Source organism: Protopterus annectens, chromosome 10.part0 (genome assembly GCF_019279795.1).
Source record: "Protopterus annectens isolate FY-2018-M chromosome 10.part0, PAN1.0, whole genome shotgun sequence".
Classification (NCBI taxonomy): domain Eukaryota; kingdom Metazoa; phylum Chordata; order Ceratodontiformes; family Protopteridae; genus Protopterus; species Protopterus annectens.
The window spans coordinates 1,163,556,737-1,163,584,147 of record NC_056744.1 but is presented as its reverse complement, the minus strand read 5'-3'; the positions used below and the strand labels follow the sequence as shown (position 1 = coordinate 1,163,584,147).

The window sequence follows — 27,411 nt, the reverse complement described above, 5'->3', positions numbered from 1 at the left end:
CTGTGTAATTGGTCAGTTCTAAAACATCTCCCACTAGAAGAAGTAAAATACTTTAATAGCAAATCCCTAGCCACTCTAGACACCCATGCACCAGCACGCTCTATTAGAACTAAATCAAAAGCTGCCCCATGGCTTTCAGCACAAACCAGACAAAACATTTCACTTAGAAATAAAGCTTGGGCCACTTGGCGAACCACTAAAGCCCTTACTGATCAACTTAGATATAGGCAGCTAAGGAACGATACAAAAAATCTGTTATGACTGACAAAAAAACTTATTGCCACCTACAATAGAAACACCGACTTAAGCCCCAAAAATTTTGGGCAGGCATAAATAAACTTCTCCATCCAGGACAATCCACCACCCCTACTCCCTCAACTTCTAATGACAAACCACCAGCTGAGGTTGCCAATACCTTCAATAGCTTCTTTGCAGAAACTATTCAGCATCTAGTTAGTCAATTATCCCACAGCTGCACAGATCCAATTACAACATCCAGTGCCCAAATTACCTTTAACTTTCAACCAGTCCCAACATCATTCATCAGAAAACTAATTAAAAAATTAAAACCAACTACCCTATCTGCAGATCTACTCCCAGCAGAGTATTTACAAAAAGCAGCCAATGCTGTGCCCTACCCAATATCTATCCTCATCAACAGAACCATATCCAAAGCTGCCAGCCCCTCCATCTGAAAGATATCCCATGTTATTCCATTTCATAAAGGAGGGAGCTCCACTGAGCTCTCAAATTACAGACCCATAGCTATCCTGTCTCCACTAGCCAAAAAAAATGGAAAAATGGATCCATAGACAACTCCTGAAACATCTTATCATTAACAAACTCCTGACGAACTCTCAACATGGGTTCAGATCACACCATAGTACCTCCACTGCCCTTCTCTCATTCACTAACATCATAAATCAAAACCGGAACCACCTTTCCAAGGCCTTCGACATGGTAAACCACAAACTACTTCTACAAATACTGAAATCCATCTCCCTAGACACCCAAGCTATCCAATGGTTCCAATCGTACCTGAGTGGTAGGCAACAGGCAGTCCTATGTAAGGATAACCTATCCACCCTTTTACCTATCACTCCAGGAGTCCCCCAGGGCTCCATCTTAGGACCTCTCATTTTCTATATTTATTAACGATCTGCACAAGGTCATCCTGGACTCTATTTGTATTCAATACGCAGATCACTCGAATCTTATATGCTCAGTCACATCCCCAACAGAGTTGCCGTCTTTATCCCAAAATGCTTTTAATACAGTTGAAAATTGGCTTCTTAATCACTGTCTCATGTTAAATCCCAACAAAACTAAGTTGCTGCTGTTCTCCCCATCTCTAAGGTCCATCGGACCAGCCTTCACCATAAAATCTAACAACGGCACCATTATTTCTCCAGATCCTTCGACCAAGCTCCTAGGTGTAATAGTTGACAATAACCTTATGTTTGTCTTGCATATTAACCATATGATTAAAACAGTTAATAAAAAACTTGGTTCTCTCTACAAGAATAAACCCTTCCTAACTCCCCTAGCTAGGACTGTTATTGCCTGCACTCACCTACTTTCTTCCCTCCTCTATGCCTCCCCCTTATTCACAAACTTGAGTAAAAATGACTTGAACAAATACGCTAGCTGCTATAATCACATTGCCAGATTTGCCACTGGTACAGCCTACAGAATCCACCACTGTCTCAGCCTTAATCAACTTGGGTGGCTTGAACTACATAACCTATTTAAGGTCAACCAACTAGTTGTTGCCCATAAGACTCTCTACCAGCCTGAACACACACCTGTTCTTAAAAGCCTTATCACTCCCTACCAGAACCTCAGGTCTCTCTGATCCGCCAACAAAATGTTAGTTTACACTTTCAAATCTAACAACTCAGCTGGGGAGGCTCTGTTTGCCAACTTTGTTGGCAAAACATGGAGCTCACTTCCTGCTGACCTACCATCTGAGCCCTCATTACCCCAATTCAAGAAAAACCTTCTACAATTCTTTAAAACACAATGGCTATGTCCTTGCTTTACCCCTGACTAACTTCCACCCCCTCAACTGTACGCCTTTTGAAGACTTCTTGCCTCTAAGTAACTATATCTTAATTATTTGGTTAATAATCCAGTAGCTATGTATTAAATTGTGGAACCAAGTGATGTTATATCCTTTTAGAATGTCAGTCTGTATGGAAATTGTAAAAAGTTATATATATTTATATATGATAAAGTCTTTGTAGTATGTATGTAGTATATAGTATGGAGCTTTTCTCCTCGGGCCTCCGCTAAAAATGGACATGTATCCAGTCGGACTATCCCGGTCAACAAATGTACAATAAAATAAAATAAATAAATATTTAACTTTACTGTTATGCTCCATTTAATTGCTTGACTCTTTACTACTAGCAATTTTCAAAAAGGTTGCTCCTAAACTGCTGACTCTTCCTGGCTATTTTTGATCCCTGTACATTAAAAGCTGTCTCTAACATGGTTTGGTATATTCTTCTGAATTTTTCATTGAATGATGCTTAAACAATTACTTAAAAACACCCTTAGACAGTGTTCCTAGACCTCAAAGGTAAAGAATCAACTTCATCTTGAATTTTTAATATGGAAAAAATAACTTAATTTTTTATGATGCAACCTTTAAAAGAATGAAATATCACATTTAATCAGAAATACACATTTGGTTTGGGACTGCATTCATAGCAATGCAATGTATTTTTAATAGCTTACATATTTCTTAATTTGAAAAGAACCAATAAATACTGCTTTATAGTAAATTTTCTTTTGGCTGTTCTGTCTTTACTTAGTCCTTATTACAAATGTCAGTATCTCTTCAGATATAGTTGTACATTAAGAGCAAAATGACAAGACAACCTGATGTCTGTAAGTACAAGTAATACATTTTTTTCTGTTGTAGCATTTTAAATGACAAATAGCATATCCCATTTGTAAGATGAATTATTGTTGGTTATGATTACAGTATACTAATTTATTTATATATAGTTTGCAACCCAGGTTAGTGGGCTGGTCCATAAACTCCTTCCAACCATGAATAAGGCTATAACAGCAATAATAAACAATGATAAATACAACATTACATATATATGAAAAGTTTAGTAAAGTCAATCAGCCAGTATGTTTTGAGAGGTGAGAGGAAACCACAATATACAGGGAAAACCCATGCATACACACATATAATATGCAAAACTCAACAACAGAGGTCAAGATTGAACCCTGAACCATGGAGCTGTGAGGAGAGAGCTTACCTCCAAACCACAATGCCACTTATACATTTATACACAGTAGAACGATGAAGCTCACAGTGCAACCCAGATAGCTTGGGTTCAAAGAAGCTAGTTGGATACTGGAGGAGTCAGAAGGGATTGGGACATGACAGAGAAGTGGCCAATGCCTGCCTCCCAATTCCACAATTTGGAGGAGGGTATTCTACCACGGCATTAAGAAGGTACTCTAACCCAATGGATTTCAGGTACAAGCACTGGACAAAAGCACCAAGTATCAGCTTATCTGCCAAACAACTTGTAAGTGCTGTAGCCAGAATCAGCACATACATGGAAGCCAGCATGTGTCATCAGGCATACAGCATCAGATTGGATTCTGCAGTGTGTCAGCCATCAAGGAAGTAATGGGGTTAGGGTTAAGCAGAAAACTGTGAATCCTACATGACGTGCAACCTCAGGGGGACTTGTGATGATTTGTTGAACAAAATGTGTCTGAGGGACAATGAGTTAGAAAAAGTATATTGCTGAATAACAAAATAAGCTTTTCTTGCAGGGGGACAAACATCCAGCAAGTGGGGCACTCCCTACATCTTAAGTTATACATATCAACTCCACGGTCACACAGCAGTGAAGAAAATTACAAAAATGAAGTGGCTTTCAGCAATTTTACCACTGAAAACTTGTCATGCTCCCCCTCCCGCAAAAAGGGGAGGTGGGGGTCAGCAGGCAACGGGGAGAAAAAATATATACATATAAATAAAAAAATGTATGTATTTATTATGACCTGAATGGCTGAAAATGACACAGCATCCAATGACTATGCAGACTACTCCTTGTACCTACCTATGTACAACACTGTCTGAAACCATATGAAATCTTCTACCAACTTTCTTAGCAACATAAGTCATGATTCACATCTACAGAATGCATCTCAATGGCAATTTCATTTACAAAGATATACATAACTTTATATTAACATAATCTATGTCACTACAAACACATCTAAATTTCTGTGGTAGGGGAAAATGTATATCCTGTAGCAAAAACCTTACCATAATTTTTTTACTTCATATGCAGATGTGTCAAACCGGGAAAGATGGTCTAGTACTGCTCTACTCACCATTAACAGAAGACATGTTGTAATAAAAGGAGATACTGCCAGCCCAGCTATCTGGAATTTTGTAAATAATTATATGTCATTTGAATATTAGTATGATTTATATAGAAGTGTGGCAGAAGGAGATACTGCCAGCCCAGCTATCTGGAATTTTGTAAGTGGTTGTGTGTCATTTGTGAATATCAGCATGATGCAATTGCTTGCATTACAACTCTATTAGAACTGCATGTCATATTGTACAGATGTGTGCGGAAGAGATATTTTGTAAAATATTGAGCACAGATGTATATACACTATTGTAACTGTTTAGATGTATATGTATTTTAACAATGGGGACTGAAACACAAGAAGTTAGCTTCAGAAGAATTGCTGAAAACTTAAATTACTTTATAACCATGTAATAAAAGAGGAGACGATGTCTTGAACTAGAAGTTTTTTGTATGGTCTTTAAATGTGGGGGAATGTAAATTATTTAGGACTTTCACCATTTGCCAAAAGATCTAAGGTCTGTGAGTTTACACAGGTAGATGCTAAAAATCAATGGTTGCGAGCCTTGGAACTGATAGTCAGATGACAAGAAGTGATGTCATGCTGACAGCTACCACAGCAGTAATATTTGAAATATTAATTTAAAAACTCTGAGAGAGAGACATAACATTCTGTATTTGTCTTTGACCTGACAACATCAGCTGGAAAACCCGCTCACCACATCTGTCTTGCCTTGCTATGAGTAAGTCTATGGTATGGTACAGTAATTTCTCTTAGACACAGTTAGGAATATAGTGAAGTAGAGCTTAGATGTTTTCTATATTTATTTGAGACTGTCCTGCAATGTTGTTTTAAATATTTCCTGCGAGTTTGAACTCAGTATTTTCCTATTCTTTTATTATTTATTATTAAATATATTTAAACTTTTCATTGTGGCTGATATTTGTGAGACATATTTAAGCTCTGAGAGTATTTGCATATTTATAGCCCTGTTCTTGGTCAAACTACCATTTGGATTAATAGTATCATTACACAGTAAGATTGGACACCCTTTGTTAAGGGCCTTAAAGCAGCTGATAAGGAGTGGCTGGTGACAGTCAAAACTACCTTACAGTCTGGGCAGAAGGGAGCATTGCTAGTAAACCTGTGCCAGCCTTTTCCAGGTGTGTGTGTGTGTGTGTGTGTAAATTAAATATCAATGTGTGTGTGTGTGTGTGTGTCAGCTACTTGGGCAGGGACATGAAGCAATGGTTGGACTGAGAGGGTGCTGGAGGTCTTGGCTTGGCCACTTAGCTGAGAGCCCAACTCCATATCTGTACTAGTGGGAAGTCTTATTGGGGATCTGGAGAAAGAGGGAGAACCCAGGCCCAGACTGACTGTGGTCTCTGTGTGTTCTTAAGGGAAACTGCAATTTACTGTGTGTGTACTTGTCATGCTCCCAGTGTGTGCATCTCCCACTGTTGCCAGTGATGAGGATTGAGGCTCTTTGATTACTGGGTCAGTGATGGGGCATCACACATGTATTTACCCCAAGAAAAACAGATGGTCACTATAAAATTATTTTAAAAACCCTCAATTTCATGACCTGGCATAAATCAATACATCATATTTTCTTTTGACAGTTTCTAGCAAAATTTATAGGTAACCATGCTTCAAAAGGCAGGTGCAACATTCCTTCACACTGATACTCTACTGTTAAAAACCTTAAATGCATTCCAGTAATAATTTCTATCCATAACACAGTAATTATCAGTGCAGTTCAATTTGATGACATTAACTTTACAGTGACAAAATCCGCGGTGGTGGTGCTGCAGTAGTGTTGTCGCCTCACAGTAAGACGCTGTCTGGTTCGATTCTCAGCTAGAGCATCTTCTGCGTGGAGACATGCGTGAATGGGCGAACCTTTGTTGAAGGTTGTGCATCAGGGCTGGTAACTCGGCATGCAAAAATCAACTACCAATCATTAGCAGACCAGAGTTCCGCTGTGGCGACCCCTAACCGGGAAAAGCCGAAAGACACAACAACAACAACTTTACAGTGACAAAGAATTATTTATTCAGGGAAATATACAAAATATGCACTTCTGATGTAATGAAAACTGTGTGTGTGTGTGTGTGTGTGTGTGTGTGTGTGTGTGTGTGTGTGTGTGTGTGTGTGTGTGTATATATATATATATATATATATATATATATATATATATATATATATATATACATATGTATGTGTGGGTCTACTTCATTTCACTGAAAACTCATTTCACTGAAAGTCAAATTTCGGCTTGTCCCGGTTAGGGGTTGCCGCAGCGGATCACCTGTCAGCTCATGATTTGCAGTGGAGTTTTACGGTGTCAAGTTGCCAGCCCAGCGCCCAATCTTCCACAGAAGGCACACTTATGCACACACTCAAGCCAAGGGCCAATTTAGACTGTCCAATCCACCTACAGCATGTCTTTGCGATGTGGGAGGAAACCGGAGCACCCAGAGGAAACCCACGCGACCACAGGGAGGACATGCAGACTCTGCACAGGAGGCACCCCGGCCGAGGATTGAACTGGAGAACCTCTTGCTGTGAGGCGGCAATGGGACCAATTCAATGAAAGCTCACTTCACTGAAAACTCATTTGACCGAAACTCATTTTGTTGAAAGTTATATATGGCCTTTTCCCCACTGTAGTGCAATCCTGGAGTTAGTATATAAAGTAAGGGGAGTGTGGGGGGCACACCCCCCCTCATATTATAAACATTTTAAACTATACACATGGATACTTACAAGTCCAAAGAATAACTGTTTCAATATATAACCAAAGTATGTGCGGGGCTGTGCCCCCCCCCCCACACTCTCCTTACTATATATACTAACTCCAGGATCACATTACAGTGGGGAAAAGGCCATATATAACTTTCAACAAAATGAGTTGCAGTCAAATGAGTTTCCAGTGAAGTGAGCTTTCAGTGACATGGTCCCAGTGATTTCATTTTCAGTGAAATGAACTTTCAATGAAATGAAGTAGACCCATATATACACACACACACACACACACACACACACACACAGACAGACAGACACATATATATATATATATATATATATATATATGAAAAGAGGTCATTTATCTATCTTTAACTGAAAGACAATGCACCATGATGGCCATTTAATGTCAAATGCCTGTTGAAGGTTGCACTAGGTCAGTAGGCCATATCTCAGTTTTCCTTTGACAGTTCCTAGTAAAAGATGCAGGAACTACACTTGCTGCATATCCGCAAGTCAAACTCCACTCGTGCAACCTGCACGCAAGGCCTCAACCTGGTCTGTGACATTAATAGAACTTGTTGGCTGGATAGATTTCTGTCCCAAAGACTCCCCCCATCTATGGAATGGACTCACTCTCCATGTCAAGCAAAGTACCTCTCTAACAGTCTTTAAGATGAACATGGACGACTGGATGGGAAACAGAAAATACACCCCTGGGATCCCACCTGTGCCCTGCTGGACAGGGGAAACAGATGCTGACTTTGTGGGAACATCAGCAAAATTCTTGGCTAGGCTTATAAGGGCATCCGGGCCAATAGCCTGGTATCATCCTATGAACCTATGAACACTAAGATACAACAATGCATGCATGACTGACATTCTACCCTTAAGGATTATGAATTTAGCCACTCCATGGTGGCACTGTCATTATAGGAAGCTTTTTATGATGGCATTTTTCCAATGATAAAAAACCTCCTTACTCGGGAAGAAATATTTTAACTTCTGCAGAACCTATGATGCAGTGGTAGGGCATCGGTCTTTACCGACATAGAACCAAGATCAGGAAAAGAATACTGCCACTGGTAACAATAATACATCCATGTTAAATATCTGCAAAACCCTGCATTTGGTAGCTATGCATAAAAGACTGTGCAAGGGTTCCCTTTTCACAATTCCTCATAAAACGTTCAGGGGAAATACACTTGGGCATTCACGCATAACTATACATAAGAATGCCATTGGGAAATCTAGCTTGGCACTGCAAAACAGTTTACATGGAATTGGTTGACAACCGAATGTCGAACAGGGTTTTCTTCGAACTTATATGTCGAAGATTTAGGTGTTCAACGGTCAGAATGTCATACAAAATTCGGAATTCGACATTTCCGACCGCTATACCACCTAAACAAGTGCTACCATGGGTCAAAAAGGGAGGGATTTTTGGCGTTTCAACATAATTGAGTTCGCAATTATGCGGAACTGACATTCTGCTTTCGAACATGTTGTGTTCGACATTTGGCCGTACGACCAAATCCACGTATACCCTGCAAAACTATATACACAGGTTTCCTACAACCCATTGTGAAGTCAACATTTAAAAGCCAGTACAGCAGATCGAAAATCAGCTTATCACATGTACCACCTTTTTTTCAGTAACAGATATCAGTAGAGAGGAACTGGGGGAATTTACACTTTTCCCACTGTATTACGATCTCAAAGTTGGCAAATATAATTAAGCAGGAGGTATATGGATTTTGTTTTTCTTTGAATCTTTGTGATTGAAAGTATTGTGTATTCACATCTTTGTGATTCAAACAGTCCTGAGTGTATGACAGCTGCTCAACGTTTTGATGCTTCAAGTATCATTTTATCATATCTGATAGGCACCCTAAGCATTTAATTATATTTTAATTTCTTATATCTTAAAATGGCCACAATAAGAACTACACATTGAAGTGACTTTTTGTCTTCTAGTCTGTTCACCTTGCTCCTGCACTGCAGTTTGTGCTTTGATTGCATGACACAGCTTAGGCATAATAAACAAGTTTTTCTTCTGCACTGAGTTTAAGTAAAAGTGCTGTAAGTTATTAGTTGTTTTGACAATTTTTTGTAAAAATGTCACGGTTTCTTTTTCACTGACACTTCAATTTGTGCTAACTATCCTTATTTTCTACATTTACATGAATAAAGCAGCACTTCACTTCACTAACTAACAATGAGAGCATATACCAGTCTATTTATATAGTACCGCAGTGCAATTTATCCCTTATTCTCTAAACACTGGAAAAAGTTCAACGTATACTGACATTCGATTACCATTAAAGTTCATAGGTAAAATACTAAGCTAGCTGTCCTTGTGGGCCATTTTAGGCCTAGCCAATTTTCCTTAAGGTGAGAGTCAAACCCTGTACCTTATGTCTGTGAGGTAAACATCTTAACCATTATGCCAACCACTAACAATAAAACTCAGTTCGACCAGGTAGGTGCCCATTCACAGCAGAGGCCCAGGGAGAAAAGCTATGAAGTATTATAAAAACATTTATGAACAATAATATTACAATCTTCAAATATAATATAAAAACTTATTACAATTTATATAATTATACTAAATTAGACATAATGTGACAACATTGGTTAAATATATATACAACTTATATGACAATGATTTAATATTTAGAGAAATTTTTGCCAGTTTAGAGAAATTTAAGGTAAGTTAGTATAATACAAACAGGAATTGCAAAATGAAGTGACAGGAAAAAACAGTGTTATAGCATATTTACAAAGTCAGAGGAGAGAAAGGAAAGGAAAGGAAGTGAATGAAGAAGGGGAGTAAGGTATGAATAGGTACTTGACTGTTTTAAATGCTTCATAGCATTTCATTAAACTTAGCAAAACACTCTTCCAGTATGTACAATTGTGGGCAGTGGCTAACAATACGCACTACAGAAAGTGTGTTGTCTAGTGTTGAAATAAAGGGTCTATATTGTAAAGTCGAACGCTTACCTTATCAAATACCTAAATGTCGACCCGTCGTCATCGAACCGCGAAAACATCGATTGTCCAGAAGAGCGAAAGTGTAAACGTCAAATCATCATGGTTGGCCTTCTGTGGTATAGCTCCATAAGGTAAGTGTGCGATAGTTACGGACCTTAGGGTTAGGGTGCGGGTTAAGGTAAGTGCATTGATGGTAATGTATGTTAGATTTAGTGTAGTTTTGTTAAGTGTATGTGTGTGGATTATTTAGTTTGTTTGGGTTTAGCTTTTTAAGGTAAGTGTGCGATAGTTACAGACCTTAAGGTTAGGGTGCGAGTTAAGTTAAGTGCATACATGGTGGTATATGTAAGATTTAGTCTAGGATTAGAAGTAGGGTTTATTTAGGGTTAGAAGTAGGGTTTTGGTTAGTGTACGTATATGGTTTATTTTGTTTGTGTAAATAGTATGTAATGGGCGGAGGGGTGGAACAAGTATGACAGTTCGACTTTTTGAATTTCGCAGTTTAGGGTGTTCGGTGTTTATGCGGTTCGATGAAGACGGGTCGATGTTTAGGTATTCGATAAAGTAAGCGTTCGACTTTACAATATAGACCCAAAATAAATTCCTTTCTGAAACAATGTTAGATCTGACTAGAGAAAAACAGATTGCAAGACATTCATAAGCATTTATTACTTTTCTATCCTTAGCTGCATTGCAAAGGCATTAATGATCCAAGAAAGGATAGTTTAATTTTTTTCAGGATTGTCCATACTACTCTCCTGGCCCTTTAAGGGCCCAAAAACTGCCCAAACATGATTTATCTTTCAAAGCTCACTTCACTTTTCTTGATGTGCTTCATGGTCAAGTTTTCTGTAATACACAATTTTCAGGGTGGTACACTGTTATGAAGTACATTGTTACCATTTCCTAACACAATGCAATGTTTAGATGATCAGTGTCATATCAAGGTGAATCAAATGCAGAATGACAGTAGGTGACATACATTACTTCCTAGTAAGGTAGGTAGAGTGAGAATAGTTAGGAGGAACAGGATTAGAGTGGGAAATGAATAGTTATACTATTACTTCCCAAGTAGCCTCAGGATTTAAATACATTAAACATAACAGATCATGATTTAGTTTATTTTTTATAAGTTCATAGGTTAATAGGTTGGTACTAGGCTATTGGCCCTAGGGCCTATGTAAGCCTAGCCATAACAATTCCCTGGATATTTCTTCCCACAATATTTATAGGTTCATAGGTTGGTACTAGGCTATTGGCCCTATTTAGGGTTATCAATGGCAGCACATTGGCTGTTCGACAAACTGACTTTTCAATCAAATGCCAGTAACCCTTAAAACTACACTGCATTTGGTAATCATTGGAGGCTAAAATATAAAGCATTAAACATTATTTATATTATCTTTGATAAAGTCAGCTCACAAAGTGATGCAAAGGAACCAGCTGCAGAAGTCATGAAGTCCAGCGATTACCTACATAACAATATATGAAGACCTCTTGCAGTATAAGACTATCAGGACAACAAAGAATCCCTTTAGTGTCCATTGGGATATGGAGATGGTAGCCAGACTGCCTTAGTATTCAAGTGTATAGGGAGATGGCAGCCCAGAGGTAAATGGAGCAGGATATGGAGAGTATGGAAAATATGTTTATTTTGCTTTGTATTTTATTGATTTCAACCTTTGAGATGTAAGAGGACTGCAGGAGTTCAGCATTTATGCAGTCAGCTTTAGTCCATAACAGGAACACAAAATATTAAGACTTAAGCTAATAACAAGCGCAGAAAATGGATACATTTTAAACATTTTTTCTGTGCATTTTTGTTGCCTCTTGAACCACCAATGACCATCAACCCACTATCATTTGTTATGATCATTCATCCCCCAAGTCCACCACAGCCATTCTGCACCCTGTATCGCCCTTTAGGGGGAGAACCCCCTTTCCAGAAGAGGCTAGCATTATGGAGACATACTCCTAGCCACAACACAAACCTTTCTTTCTTTTTTTACTTTCCTAGGTGCTGCCATTATCTCAATAGCCTGAAGCTCTAGCTTCATCCCCATATTGTAGCCATCTGAGTTTAAGGAAAGACCCCAACTGTTCCCAGGCCAGAAGACTGCACAGCATCATCTAGTAATCTAAACCTAGACTTCTTTGAGGAGGGAAGAAATATTTTGTAAATCCTAATGCCCCTCTTTGTGGTTAACATATGCACTTGTGTCAGTCACTGCAAGGACCTATTATGTCCTCCCTGTGATGCAGGCAAGCTCTCAGTCCAATTCTTTATAAAGACTACCACAAATGGCTTAGTACAGCCAAACAAATGTCCCCAATCCACATTGCTGCCATGTCACACACCTACACCTCTACAGGTGTTGGCTACATAGTGGATGAGACTGCCTCCATAACCCAGTAATGGACAGTTGGTTTTGGCTGCTCACTTACTCCATATCCCCATTAGTTTCTCCAGCACCTGGACTATTGATTTCAGGCTGTCTGGGCTGTAGTAAGTGTGTATCCCTGAATACCATGTAGCTAGCAACAGAAACTATAAACTAATACCTGTGCAAGAATTAACATGCTGAAAGAGCCAAACTGTTAATGTGAAATAGAGATCAAATGAGTTCAAGTCAACAGGCATCACACATGCTATGTATAGCAAACAATTTGAAATAATTATATTCAGTATATGCTACTGTTCTGATGCTTAATGCATAGAAACTCAAGTAACTAGTAGCTACAACATTGGTAACATACCTGGACATTCCAGGCAAATAAAATAAAAATGGCAATAATTACCATTAGCAATTATGTTAACAGGCCATTTTAAAGGTGGAGTTCCTCCTTAAGGTTCCAATAAAGAAACAAAGATGTTACCTTTGAACTCCAGTATAAGAATGCATAACAAGCTGTTTGCAACAGCAACACAGCAGGGCTCCTAGATCTTACTGGACTGTGAAAGTTGAAATAACTGGAAGTGCTGTCTCAATCAGATACAGCTCATCAATGATGGCAGTCCTCTGTAAATATGTTACATACAAATATTTTCTCAATGACAGCTATAAACAAGAAAGCTGTGGTCTAAAAAGGACATGGATAAAAAAAAAAACGTCTAACAAGTCTGTAACTAACTGTGAGTTTTTAGTTTTGTAAACCTATGAACTGTTATTCATTAAATGACAATATGCTGGTAACTGCAGGTAAGGCAGGTTGTTTAATGTTACAGTTGCAAGAAGGCACTAAACTGTGCAGGGTCAATGCCATAGTCTAAAAACAGCATTACAGGCTAATTTCTGATCTCTACTGATTTGGTCAGCTCACTAAGTGATTCAAAGTAATAACTTCCAATAGTTAGGGTAATATTAAGTGGTGTAAGCCGATGGGATCAAGGTTTGTCTTAGGAACATAGAAGAAAGGAAAGGAGAGATAGAACTGGCCAGGCTGAGAAAAGATGGAAGGGAGATCACATAAGGCCAGGAAAGATGAGAGATGCTATAGGAATACTCTGCTTTGGTCTTCATAAGGAAAAGCACCATGCTGGGAGAAAAGGAGAGAATGGGGAGGCAGGGCAGAATAAGAACAATGGAAAGACAACATAAAAGAGGAAGAGATTCAGAGAGAAGTGACCGTTCTTAGGAATGATAAAGAACAAAGACCAAATTGTCTGTCTTCCAGAGTCATTTATACTTGGCCAGTGTGTTAGCATCCCTCTTCCCCAACACAAATCTTCAATAGCTCAGTAAAAGTTCAGACGTGTCATATAATTGATATAACAGCAACTGTGGTACCCTTAGTGGAGAAAGAAAAAAAATCTAGGGAATGCATTCTGCAAGGGCAGGAACACTGCATCAATGGGATCTATTAAGATCCCAGGATGCTTACTTGATTGTATGAAATATGAACTATCAGACCCATTAGAATCACAATTTAGCCTCCAAACAGGCTTTGTGCATACTGAATGGAGGACTACAATGGTTATCCTTCTGCATATGGGTGGGTAATACACAGATCCGGGAAACTACTGACCCATAACCCTGAGTACTCTAAGAGATATACATACATATATATACATAAATCCATGGAAAGAATAATCAAGGATATGATTAAATGATGATGCAGGAAACCTTCAGACATTGGATCCAACTCAGTTTGGTTTTGTCAAGGGGAGATCATACCTGTTCAACTTAGTGGACTTCTTACAGAAGGTCACCAGTGCCATGGATGAGGGCAAAATGGTGCATACTGCATACCTTGACCTGGCCAAGGCATTTGACAAAATAGCCTAATTGTGCATTGTAGACAAGCTTATTAAATTAGGTATAAATTCCTACATCACTCAGCAGAATGCCAGATGGCTCACAGATCGGACCCAGGAAGTTAGGATAGGGGAGTCTACCTCCACAAAAAGGCTGGTCACTAAAGCAGTACCTCAGTGCTCGGTGATGGTGCTGCTCCTGTTTGGCATCTACTTCTCTGAAGTCAAGGTTAATGTCAAAGGCCTCTGACCAATTAAGTTCACAGATGATTGTAAACTAGCTGCAGTCACTGAATCCTTCCATGACACAAATACCCTCCAGAAATGCCGGACACATCCTAATAACTGGTGACAGGTCACGGCCTGAAATTTAGTGCCGAGACAAGCATAATAATTGATTTTGGTCAGATGGCCATCCCAGCAAATAACTACATTTATAATGCACTCGTAAGAGTAGACCCAGTGGTCAGGGATTTGGAAAACCATGGAGACAATGATTTGGATTTTGACCATCTTGTGTCTATTGCAGTAAGCAAATCATTCTATGTTGCATCGCTTGTAAGTAAGGGTATAGCATCAAGGTTGAAAGATGTAATTGTTCTATTGAACTTGAACCTCATTAATCCAGTTGTTGAGTACAATGCTTTCTTTGGTATGTACTTGATTAGGCATATGCAACAAATGGAGCGTCTGCAGAGGTTCCTCACAAAAAGAATATGTGGCATACAAAACAAGTCCTTTGTGGACTGCCTCAAAGCCTTATCTTTACACTTGGCCTCCTACAGGCTGATGATCTATGCCTGGCTTACAAAGTATTATCTGTTCCAGTCTTAATGGACCTGTTGCACATATGCAAAACAAATATCATCAGAAATGCCTGATTCAGGGACCTAAACCTCATCTGCAACATGAATAAGATATGCTAGAGGTACAGCTACACAGCTCAGAGACTACCCCTTCTCTGGAATAGGTTTCCCATCCATGTGAAACAAGAATTCTTTCCTGCACTTATTTAAGTGGACCATGGATCAGTGAATGGAGAATCATAAACTTATCCCTGATCTATACCTATGTCTCTAGTAGGGAGATAGACAGAAAGAGAGAGAAACTTATAGAAGCTGCTCAATTTGTATGCGCTCCTCAACACAAACCTAAGCGACAAAAGATAGGTAGAACAGTGGAGGATGAGGCAGAGAGTCTAGTGGACGGTTTGGAAAGTCTGAACAAATGAGCAGAAATTCAGTACAAACAAATGGGAAGTACTGAACTCCGGACACATCAAACCTGGTGTTTAGTATCAGCTGGGAGATGTGGAACTGATGACAAGAGAGCAAGAAATGGGTCTTAAGGTATTGATCAGACGTGGACTGGACCACCAAGAGTAGGGAGGGGGCAGTGACAGTGGTAATCAGAATGCTGCCATACAACCTCAAGGGAACAGATTTCAGAAACAAAGATGAAACGTTTCCATACTCTACATAGCCTTGGTCAAACCGCACCTTGAGCACTGCATGCATTTCTGGAGGCCATATTAGGAAAAGGACATCAAGCTGCTGGAATGAATTCAGAGGAAAGTGACCAGAAAGATACATGGAATAGAAGGGCTAGAATATGATCAGAAAGTAGAGGAACTAGAGCTCTTCTAGTATGGAATCAGAAGAGATGGGTAGGGGCATGATAGTAATGCACAAGATCATGTTAGGGAGATGTGAAGGGGTCATTCTAAGCAGGAAGGGCAGACAGAGAAGGATGGGGTAGAGAGAGAAGATTGTAGGGGCTAACTACTCCATAGAACTTTGAAAAAATACTTTTTTCATGAAGTGGGTTGGGGACTTGTTGAATGGATTATAGGAATGAGTAGGGGAAAGGAATCATCTGACACATTTCATGTGGCACAGGACATGAGGAAAAAGGGTAACTGGGAAAGCAGGGAAAGAAAGAAGGTAAAATGTTAAAGCAATTAAAAAGGTAGACTACTCGAGAGCTTACAGTCTCCTTCTCTCTTCAAGCAAATGCACAGTGAAATTAGTATTTACAAAATACTATAAAATGTCCTGTTTGCAGGACTTGCAAGGTGTCCAAGGCAGCTTTTAGTTAGTTAGAAGCTGTAAAACTGATAAATGAACAAGTGCAGAAAGTGGTACATACCTAAAAATTGTAGGACTAAGGAGGATACCCAGATAAGTCTTTAGTCAATAATTATAGTAGGGGGAAGGCAACAGTCCTGAATGACTCATGGGAGGCAGGGGATGGTGGCACATATGCAAACAGAGTAGGACATGCAGGATGACAAAGGAGGTCCTTATTATTTGTAGTGGGGGCAAATGACAGCCCTGACAGATCAACAGGGATGGGGGCAGCAGCAGCACACATGCAATCCTTAAGGTGCCACTAAAGAAATGTAGATGTCAGCATCAACTTTACCTGCCTATGCCACTTGTCACTGCTAAACATAACCCCTGTCCCAACGAAACAGATTTTACAACAGTGGTGGTCAATTTGCAGGCCTCTGGTCTCCTTGATGAGGCTCTTTTGCCTGCCCTACCCAGACATAAAACATTCAAACAGTTGTTTGACAAATGGGGAGTGCCTGTTAATTAGTGCTTTTTTGCCACACAATCAAAGTAAAAATGTTTACTGATGAGGATTTACTAAGCATTAGTGAACGGGATTGCTGTTTTCTGTCTTAAAAGAATTTTCAAATACATTGTGTGGCAAAACTACATACACTAGGGACTTGTACAAACTATTATATAATGACATGTGCTGCCATTCTTCCATATACCTAGTGGGGGAAGAAGGCTTTTTTTAAAGATTTGTAAGCTTAAATCTCACTCTGATGATAAAGCATTTGCTGTGGTACGTGTTTTCCCTCCATCCATGTACTGTTCTCACAAGCAGCACATTCATCTATCCCTTAGCTACTGCTATTATACGTGCACACTGCTATCTTCTTATGGCACACAACTGGAATGCATTTCCTTTGGTCTGTTTTTGCTCCACTTCTCAGCTACACATTTAGCTTTGACATCCTACTGCCCACTGACCTATTAATTTCCCCTTGAAGACTGTTGCTGGTTCATTTATCCTTCTGGGGGTAAGGGTCAAGTAGACTGGGGCTGGTGCTAACATCCAAATGTTGGAAAGTAGTTATACTTTTTTGGGCCTATCCCCACTGCACATGCCTGCCAACTTGCTAAGAGTCTTGCATGCGATAGGCATAAGCCATGGCATGTTAATTACTCCCACGACTAACATAACCCCTTTAGGGCTGCAATACCGCCCTTGAAGCCATCACTCCTATAAGGTCTCTGGTCTCAGTTGAGGACTTCAACATGGAAATGTGCATCCCAGGCACACAGCCCACACTGTCCTTCCAAAGAGAGGCAAGCCAGCTAAAATGCATACTCTTCTCCATTCCAGCTCTAGCAATCATCTGAGCCATTAAATTATCTCTGCTCATCTAGGTCATAGTTAGGGCTCTATAACTCTATTTGATGCCTGATCATGGCAGTGAGGAGCCAGTCATCTAGGTATGGAAGCACTCGGAATTTGTGCATGCTCAAGTGAGCTGCTACTATTGCCATGCATTTGGTGCGCACCTTGGGGGCTGTGGTGAGACCAAAGGCAGTACTGTGAATTAGTAGTGACTGGCTCCCAGCTGGAAGCGTAAGAATCTCCTGGATCGCCTGTGCATTTTTATGTGATAGTACGTATCCTGGAGATCTATGGAGCACATCCAGTTGTCCTTTTCCAAGAACGAAGAATGGACTGAACCGTGCCCATCTGGAATTTGGTTCGACAAACCGATTTGTTCAATTTTCTAAGATCTAGAATAGGTCTCCAGTCCCTTGTCTTTTTTGGCACTAAAAATAACCTTGAGTAAATTCCAGATCCTATATGGTCTGGGGGACCTGTTGGATGACTCGCTTTTCTGACAGCTTTTGTATTTCTAGTGCTGCTTGATCCTTTTGCAAGATAATGGGGTTAGTGAGAAGGGAAAAATATAACCTCTGGATATAATTCCCTGCACCCATTTGTCTGAAGTCATCTATAGCCATGTTGCCTGGTGCAGGGAAAAGCAACCCTCAACTGCCTCCAGAGAAGGGCACTTCTGTCTCCTTTCAGGAGTGCTGGAAGAGTTTGCCAAAGAACGAATCTCGGAATCTTGGACATCTTCATTCCACGGACCCCCCCCTCTGCCATGAGGGTGGTGCCAACCACTGGAGCTCCGCCCTCTGCCCCTGGGGGTGCTGTCATTATGTGTGTCGGAAAAGGACCCTTGGGATGTTTGAATCACGTTTTCCCACCAATGCACTGGTTCCTTGAAAAGGGTCTCTGAGGGGTGGAAAAATGCATGCCCAGTGCAGAAAGAGTCTTTCTGTCCTTTTCATACCTATTGAGTGTGTCTAACTTTCGGCCTAAACAAGGATGGGCAGTCAAAGGCAGTACTGATGAACGTAGACTTGAAGTGTTTCACAAAGTCACACAAACACATCCAGGAGTGTCTTCTTAAGGTTAAGCCTGAATCAATAGCTCTTGTAGTCCCTTCGGCTGCATAAGAAATGAGCCTTATGGATGAGTTGGAAATGGAAGTCAGGGTGGCCAACTGAAAAGTTACTAAGTCCCAAACCTTGTCAGAAACGGCTCCTGAGAGGGTATCCAAAAGTTCTTTAATCACATTTCTCTGCAATCTCATAAAATGTGCTAGGTAATTCAAAGACCATAAGTAAAAGGTCGATAAAGCATAAACTCGCTTTCTATCCTATCCATCATCCTAGACTCCCTATTAGGAGGATGAATAGAGGAACTTTCATCTGCCAGTTCCTTTTTGGTGGCTGGTGCCACAACCATACCATCTACTGGTAAGCCTTTGGTTTAGAAGGGTTTGTCCGAGCATGCAGTTATGATCTTGTCTGGTCTCTGGGGTATTGGCTTAACAGAATCAGGGGCCTTCCACGTCTGCTGAGAGATCAATTCAATGAGCTCATCAGCAGTCGGGGTCACCCAGGAGGTAGATGATCGGGTGCCAAAAGCCTGCAGATACACAGATTCCACTGACATAGTATTGTTGGATTGCCAACCACCTCTCGGTTTCAAAATTTCCAGGGCATCTCCAAAGGAGAAATCAACAAGAGAAGATCATGGGGATCCTTTGCCTTCAACAAAATCTGTGTCCTCAGTGTATAATTCTTCAGGGGAATCAATGCGTTTCCTCTTACACTTTCTCTTCCAATGAACCTCCTCTGTGGGATGCTCTGGGGAGGTATCAGAAGAGGACGTTCCCAAATACAGGGGTCCCTGAGGCTTTGACACCCACTGTCCAGCTGGATGAAGTGGATGAGATTCTGGTGCAAGGAGTGACTTGGAAGGCTGTTCTGAGGGTGTGGAAAAGACTGATGTCTTGGAACAGACAAAGCCTTCTCCATTGCCTCAAAAGTTGATCCACCCCATGGCAGGAATGGAGTCCGGGCCTGAAAAGGCAAAGCTCTGCACCACAGTTTCCCCCTGACTGGGGCAGATCAAGCCGAGTTAATCCATGCTGAAGCTCTGAGGAGAAGAGACGACTCTGAAAAACACTTGGGTCGACTCAAGGTCCTCGGAACAAACAGGACAGGTACAGCTCCAGGAGGTCCCCGGTTCCAAGTGAGCCGACAAACCCAGGGACACAAATGGCGTCGATGGAGAAGACAACTTTGGAACTGGACAACTCAAAACCAAGGACTCTGAATACACCACAAAAGTCAGAGGAGGAAAGGTGCTTGGAGGGGCAGAAGTAGAAGGACCCCGATCCAAATGGGTAGGAGGCCTAGAAGCTCCAGTAACTCCTTGCACCCAGAGTATCCTCCTCACCACTCTTTCCAGCTCTTCTTCAGTGAAGCTTCTGGAAGAACACGTGGATTTCATTGGAGAGGAAAGATGGTCCAGGAAAGGAGAAGGCAGCCTATCTGTGAAGGAGTTGATGGAAAAGGAATACCTGGACCTAGGCATTGTAATTAATTCTTTAGTCAGCACCTAAGAAGATGGTGTCAAAGGTATTGTCTTTTCTGAAGGCGGTACTGAGGAAACTGTTTGTACCATCAGTTGAGTTGTAGGTTCCAACTAAACAGGTGGAACCGATAACGTAGATATTTTAATAGTCAGTGTCTACAATGGTATCGGCACTGAAGAACTCAGTTTCTTTGCCTCTGAAGACTTGGAAGAGGAGGATGAGGAAGCTGGACTTGACTTGGAGGATCTAGATTTGTGTTCAGAAGGATCTTTGGACAACAACCTAGAAATAGCCTCATCTAAGAAGGAGGGTAACAATCCCTTCAAAATCAACTTGCTTTTACGCTCCACTAGAGCCCGATGGCTAAAAGATTGACAAATGGAGCAGTCTTCTTGTAAATGGTGGGGTCCTAAACAGAAAACATATAGTAACTGCTGGTCCGAATAGGGGATCTTGTGAGAGTACTTTGCACAGCTCTTAAACTCCACAAGGGTTTTCTCTTTTTCCTTGATTTTCTCTGCCATATTAAAGCAGGAAGGCAGAAGGTGCCACAGACCACACACACTCAGACTTACACATATACAACCATGATATGGAAAGAAGGAATAGTCAAAACAGAAAACAGACAAACACTTTTTTTTTTGGAAAGGAAATATAAGCAATGGTAAAAGGGAAGCTACTGAAGGGTAGAGGGAAAGGTACTAACAATAGTAACTAAGAAGTACACAAAGTACGAAAAAAGGTAAAGGGAAGCAGCAAAAAGGATAGGATAGATAGAGGAAAAGAATACCTGACAAAAAAGGGAAAAAATATAGGTAAAAAGACTAGAGAAAAATCACTTATCTGGAACATTTGAGAGTAAGGCAAAAAAAAAAAAACACTTCTGAAGTTTATAGTGGCAAATGAGATCTGAGGTAGTGAGCCAGTTGCATTATGGGTAGAGGGGGAAGCTCAAGAGTTTTTGATTGCCACGAGCTTTAGCAAGCAGCCAAATTGGTTCCAAAGGATCAGAACCAAACCAATCCATTCAGGATAACATGAAAATTGAAAACACTTATGTTTCTGGATAGTTTAACAGTAACATTCTTGGCTGTATGCCAAAATGTGAACCTAAGTACCACTTTTTCTGCAAATTGAATAGCATTTGTATTTTGTGAGAATTCAGATACAGCATGCTCTAATCTTGAGAGAAATCACTTTTGGAAATGTTAGTCTACTGGCATCATTGATCTGAGGATAAAACATACACTTAAATGCGGCACTAACAGCAGCAGTTGCTCAGCTACAGCTTCAGCATTCCAAGAAACTCCGGCTACATCAACTAAGGAGGAGAGAGAAGCATGGGATTGTGATGCATCACACTTTTACCTCAACTCTTTGCCTTAAGCAGACATTACAATACAGAAGAGCGGTGTGCCTGTGTCTGACTGTTTCAGGTTAGGACGAGGGACGAGCACCACTCAGGAGGTGTCTGGAAGCTCTGGAAGTCAGACATCTGCCTGCAGCTAATTTCTATGGATAAGAAATTCTAATGCAGTAGTGACTCCTACAATGAATATATTTCATTATCAAACTGAATATAATACCTTGCAATTTGTCATCAGTAATGTAATGACTGTAAACCTGGATTATCCACAGGAAGACTCAGATGTGGTAAAAACACACACAATACACAGGAAAAGAAGCAACCTTAAACAAAACAAAAGCTGGTGAAAGGGCATTGCTGTCCATTAGCAGGATGCCATCAAATCAGCAAGTGATAAAGACTATCTAGATGGCTTTGCCCTGGGATATGTCCAGTTTAAAGTACTGCGGACTGCTTCACGGGTGAAGTAAAATAACAGACATGCAGAGTAGGTATCCTGCATGCAAACAAAATGGCAATTATTTTATGCAAAGAAAGACAACAGAAAATAAAAGTGGACAAGAATCAGAACTGGCCCTATAATGCAAGAATGCCTTAAATCAAGTTTTAGAAAAGGACAATAAGTGGTGACAGGCAAAGGGAATGTCAGATTTTTGGTCACATGGACTCGCTATTCCAACATTTTAAGGAATAAACTGCTGAGGTGGTGCAAGACATCCTCCAAACAGCTCTTCAGAATCCTAACAAAGAGGTCAGACAAGGGATCAGGATAATGCCAGTAGGTTATGGGGTAAACAGACAGCTTGTCTCAATCTCTTTTAAAAATAAAGGAGTATAAGCAACTGAGACCTTTCCAAATGCAGAAACAATGAAGCAAGTTCCATTGCTCCGGTCTGCTTCTAGCACCACCACCAACTGAAATGAGCCAGGCAGCAATAAAACAGCATACTGAGTCCTGGCTATGCTGATGGTGCTGCAGGATTCTACATTATTACTGTATATATGCAGCATGCACCCAGTAACACTTCTTAATCCTGTAAAAGAACAAACAAAGATCACATAAAGCCAACAAGCATTCAAGAACAGTAAAACAAGGGCTTAGATTTTATTAGTGCTTAATGAGTTACTACTTCATCATTGTACTACTATGGAATCTCTTACCGATTCACAATGCCAATCAATTCTTTCAGTTTTTCTTCTCCACGTTGCCGGTCATCTTCAGTGGCATCTGCATCTCGACCTTTAAGAATTGGTATTTCAAATCGTTTTTTAAATTCTTGTGCAGTACCTACACAGAAAAGAAGTCCATTAAGAAAGTATTTAAGCATCAATGCTATTAACAATAAACAACAACAGCTGGTGTCTTCTTGACTCTCATCCTGTACTGATGAACACCTGTTAATCACAAAAGCAGCTATGCAACTATTTAAGAACCCCCAAATCTTCTTAAATAACCCTTTGTATAAAATGCCAAAGGAAAAGTTGAAACACTAACTTGTGTACTTTGACAGGACTCCCCAGACTAGTGTTATCGATGGTTGCCCCTATCATCTGATCTGCTGACCATCTGCTCTGTCAGCATAACTGTGCCCTCTCATTCCTTGTAGGTGAAAGCTGATCACAGTGTAAACAGTATCAAGGCTGCCATTAAGATATTTTCTTTTAAACTCAATTTCCATTCACATATCTCTTCTGACTTGCAAAGAACAGGTATGCAATGTGGATGGCGAGAGTAAGTGAAATAACCCCTCAACAGTCCCGTCCCCCCCACAATAAGCCTGAAGAAAGTCGCCAAGTCTCAGTCTCCACTGGAGATGCACTGCCTGGATCTACCATCCTAAACAAGAAGGTGTGGGCAGAACTGGCATCCTCACTCCTCTCCATTTCTGTCTGGCTTCCTCCAGCACCCAGACCATTAATTGCATCTGGGGCACAATCAAGACACTAACTTTCTAATTGTGGAATCAGCTTACTTGTATTATTAATGCTACCAAGTGTAATGTTTACATCCATTTCTTCAACCACGGTTCCACTTCACACTGTTCATTTCTCCTAAATCCCTTAACTATTACAATATTCTCCTCAGAAAGAAATCATATTTTTCCTCTATTTAAATAATACCCTCCTCTATTGTCAGAAAATCACCATTATTGCTTCCTACTGCATTAAGTTTACTAGCACCATTTGTTAATTAACCTGTAAATCCTAATTCGGTTTTATCACCTTGAAGCACAACGAGCAAAGGATGTTACCCATTTCCGCTACATCATGCATTTACTTAGGGGCTTCTATGACAGATGCTCACACATTCTTAGAAAATACAATCAACTTCGAATGTGCCAGCTACTCATTCCATGTGTAATCAAGTGACTGGAAGCACTAGCATCCATTTTGTCAGATTTTTTATAAAATTCCAAGTAACTCATATCTATTGCTCAGCAAGTCCTACTCAGTTATCCCAGCACCATAGTATAGAAGGATGGAGTCCTGACTGTGACACAGATGACCAATGTTAGATTAGTGACAAATGCACTGGACCAGCAGGGCAGGGACTGAGTGGCTACTGTCAGTTCACACATCTTATTCGAGGGACTGGGGTAACGACTTGTTGGGCACACCTTTGTGGATGAACGACTGGTGAAGACCAATATTATGGAGAATGTGATCTGTATGGGAGTGTGGGTAGGGTCTGGTTGAGCTGTAAAGGGCAGTATGGAAAATTACACTCAAGCTCATGGCACGTCTTCTCTCATTTCCGGGGTCAGTGCAGAGGATTACAGTTATCAGTTGTTAATGAGCTATTCCCTGTGGTACAAGGACTGATTCTCTCAGCCTTCATTTGTCTGCTGCATGACCTTAAGCATACCATTTAACCAGACAGTGCTTTGGAGCAATTGGGAATTTGGGCTAGACTCCTTAACGGTTTCCTGGACAGCCTGCCCAGTAACTACTTATGAACTCTGGACACTATGAGCATGTGTTGGACTGGAAAATATGGTAACATTATAAAAAAGCCCTGATAGATGTCTAAATGAAGACCTTGAGAAAGGCTCTCACCCTGTAGGAATGGGTTGAGGATAACTCTCATCTAGCAGAACTGAATGGGCCGTACGGATCACTTGGAGTTGATAGCTTGTATATATATCAAGGACCAAAAAAACAGACCTACTTAGTTAACAAAAAGCAACATAAAAAATTATTGTATTTGCATTAGTGTTGCAAGTATATGACTTGGGTATAAGTTCATGGTAACACTGCTGTTCCTGCATTTAATACCAGATTTTCCAGCTACACAGTTTGGGATTACTTCTCCATCCCACGCTTTAGCAGGCATTTTGCTAAAGTTTTGCTCCTTAACTTAAAGTTGACAAGAGAATCCCAGATCATGAGACAGCACCAGGCACCAAAACAGCTAGACACACCTCTGCATTAATATAGTACATTGTGCTAGCAATATATGTCTGTGAACGTGCATATGTGGATGCATGTCTGACAATCTCTCTCTCTCTCTATATATATATATATATATATATATATATATATATATATACACACACACACACACACACACATACACTCACAGACATTATATATATATATATATATATATATATACACATACTTTTATATATGTATATATATATATATATATATATATATATATATACACATATATATGCACACATATATATATATGTAAAGTAATGAAAGAGTTCACCAATGAGTGCTTCGCTCCGTAAAACCAAATCTCAGCTGGCTGGGATGTTGTATGAACCAATTCTCCGCTTTAGTGTATCCAATGTTCCAAATAACTGCAATTAAATAAATCCACGAACTGAAAACAAGCTGGTATATACTGTACTAGATTGAATCTTTATTGCGCCAATTTAGCCCGAACAGCTACTGATAAAATGACAAACAATAAATGCAATGAAATGCGATAAAAATATAAAACTAAAATCACAGAATCAGTTTGTCAGTTAAGAGCTTTCACCCGATATAGTCCGGGTTTCTTCAGAACTGAACTGTTAGTTCACAATCAAAATTTTATAACTTTTTTCGCGCCTAAACCAGCCACATATTTGAAAATTTAAAGATGTATATCACTTAAAATACTTATATGAATACGACTGTACTCGTATACTTTTGCTAAAGTGCATATAAGCCTGAATTAAAAAGCATATAAAGTATCCTAATAATAGGTCTGTTAGACACTTGCATAATATAAATATATTAATAAATAAGAAAATAAATAAATATATACATAAATTCTTGTTTTGATTAGTTTCAGTACCCTTGTATAATAAACTGGTTTTAAATTATACACTTGCTGAAAAAACTATAAGATACATATGTATCAATGAAATACTCGTGTATCAATAAATATAAATGTATATACAAATGATAAAAATAGTAAAGAAGAAGAAATAGGAATAGAAAGATGTACAAGGAATATTTAATTCTTTCTATTTATGTCAAGTGTAGCGTTGTAATTTAATATGCGTAAATGTGTGTGTACTTGAAATGAATCTCACTATATACAATAATTCAAGAATGATGTTAATATTAATTATGATGAATATAAAATAATATTATTTATAATAGTGTGTTTGTGTGTGTCAGCATTAATAATGTTCCATTCTCAATAGATCAAAAGCTTAGTATTGATACACTTCGAAGAAGTTTGTAAATAAGCGAATAAGTGAATAAATACTGATATAAGTGTAAATGTGTTTGCATGTATATATATGACAAAACTTAACTACACAATACAAAGAGATGACCATAACTTGGAGGGTCAAGATTACATAAATATAAATGTAAATATAGATGTTAATATTAATATGAATATAAATATTAAGCCATTATACTAGTGCACAAATAAACTTGTCATATGTCTACCCTTATATAATACGAGATCTTGGTCTAGTTCTTGTACTTGTTTTACTTTCTTAACCATAATCAGTATTAAAAAAATTGTTAAAATTTAATAAAATTTGTTAAAATACATAAAATGTTTTTGTTAGTAATGTATGAAGATAGTTAATGTTATAATAGAGGTTTAATTGATATGTGTTCATTCAAACCTGGTGGTGTCGTAGCGTCTAAATTTATTTGCCACCAGATTTCTTTGTAGCTGATCAGCGTTTTGGAGTCTCCTCACCTTGGATCATAATTTATTACTTCTAATATAATAAATTTGAAATTGTGGCTATTCCCTTCCCTGTCTATATGTCTGTAAAGTGCTTTGTTGTTGTCCTTAGTTCTTATACAGTATGTGTGATCGTAAATCCTTTTCTTTATATTTCTTTCAGTCTTTCCTACATAGAAGCATGGACATTGCTGGCAAATGCTTAAATATACTACCATCTTGGTATTGCAATTTCCTACTTTCCTTCTGACCACGCTTTTGTGTCCGTTTTTTTAAATATATGATGTTTTCTTCAGACATGTATTTGCATTGATTACAAGTACCACATTTAGGATTCATTTTTTTATTGTTACTGTTATTCCAATCCATCTTTCTTTTAATTCCATTTTCAACTAACTGTTTAATGTTGGTACCCATCTTGTATGTAAAATGGGGTTTATCTCCCAATACTCTACTCTACTACTATATATATATATATATATATATATATATATATATATATATATATATATATATACACACATTTATATTTATAAATATAT

At 39.3% G+C, this 27,411-nt stretch overlaps 1 protein-coding gene across 1 annotated transcript in view; it reads right to left on the bottom strand.

The window, feature by feature from the left end:
• The window catches only part of RAD54L (RAD54 like), a 652,988-nt gene that overhangs the window by 392,101 nt on the left and 233,476 nt on the right, over positions 1 to 27,411 (bottom strand). The window contains exon 10 of the mRNA XM_044085902.1: positions 22,879 to 23,005. Coding sequence (XP_043941837.1) covers positions 22,879 to 23,005 — 127 coding nt within the window. The remainder of the gene's footprint in view (positions 1 to 22,878; positions 23,006 to 27,411) is intronic.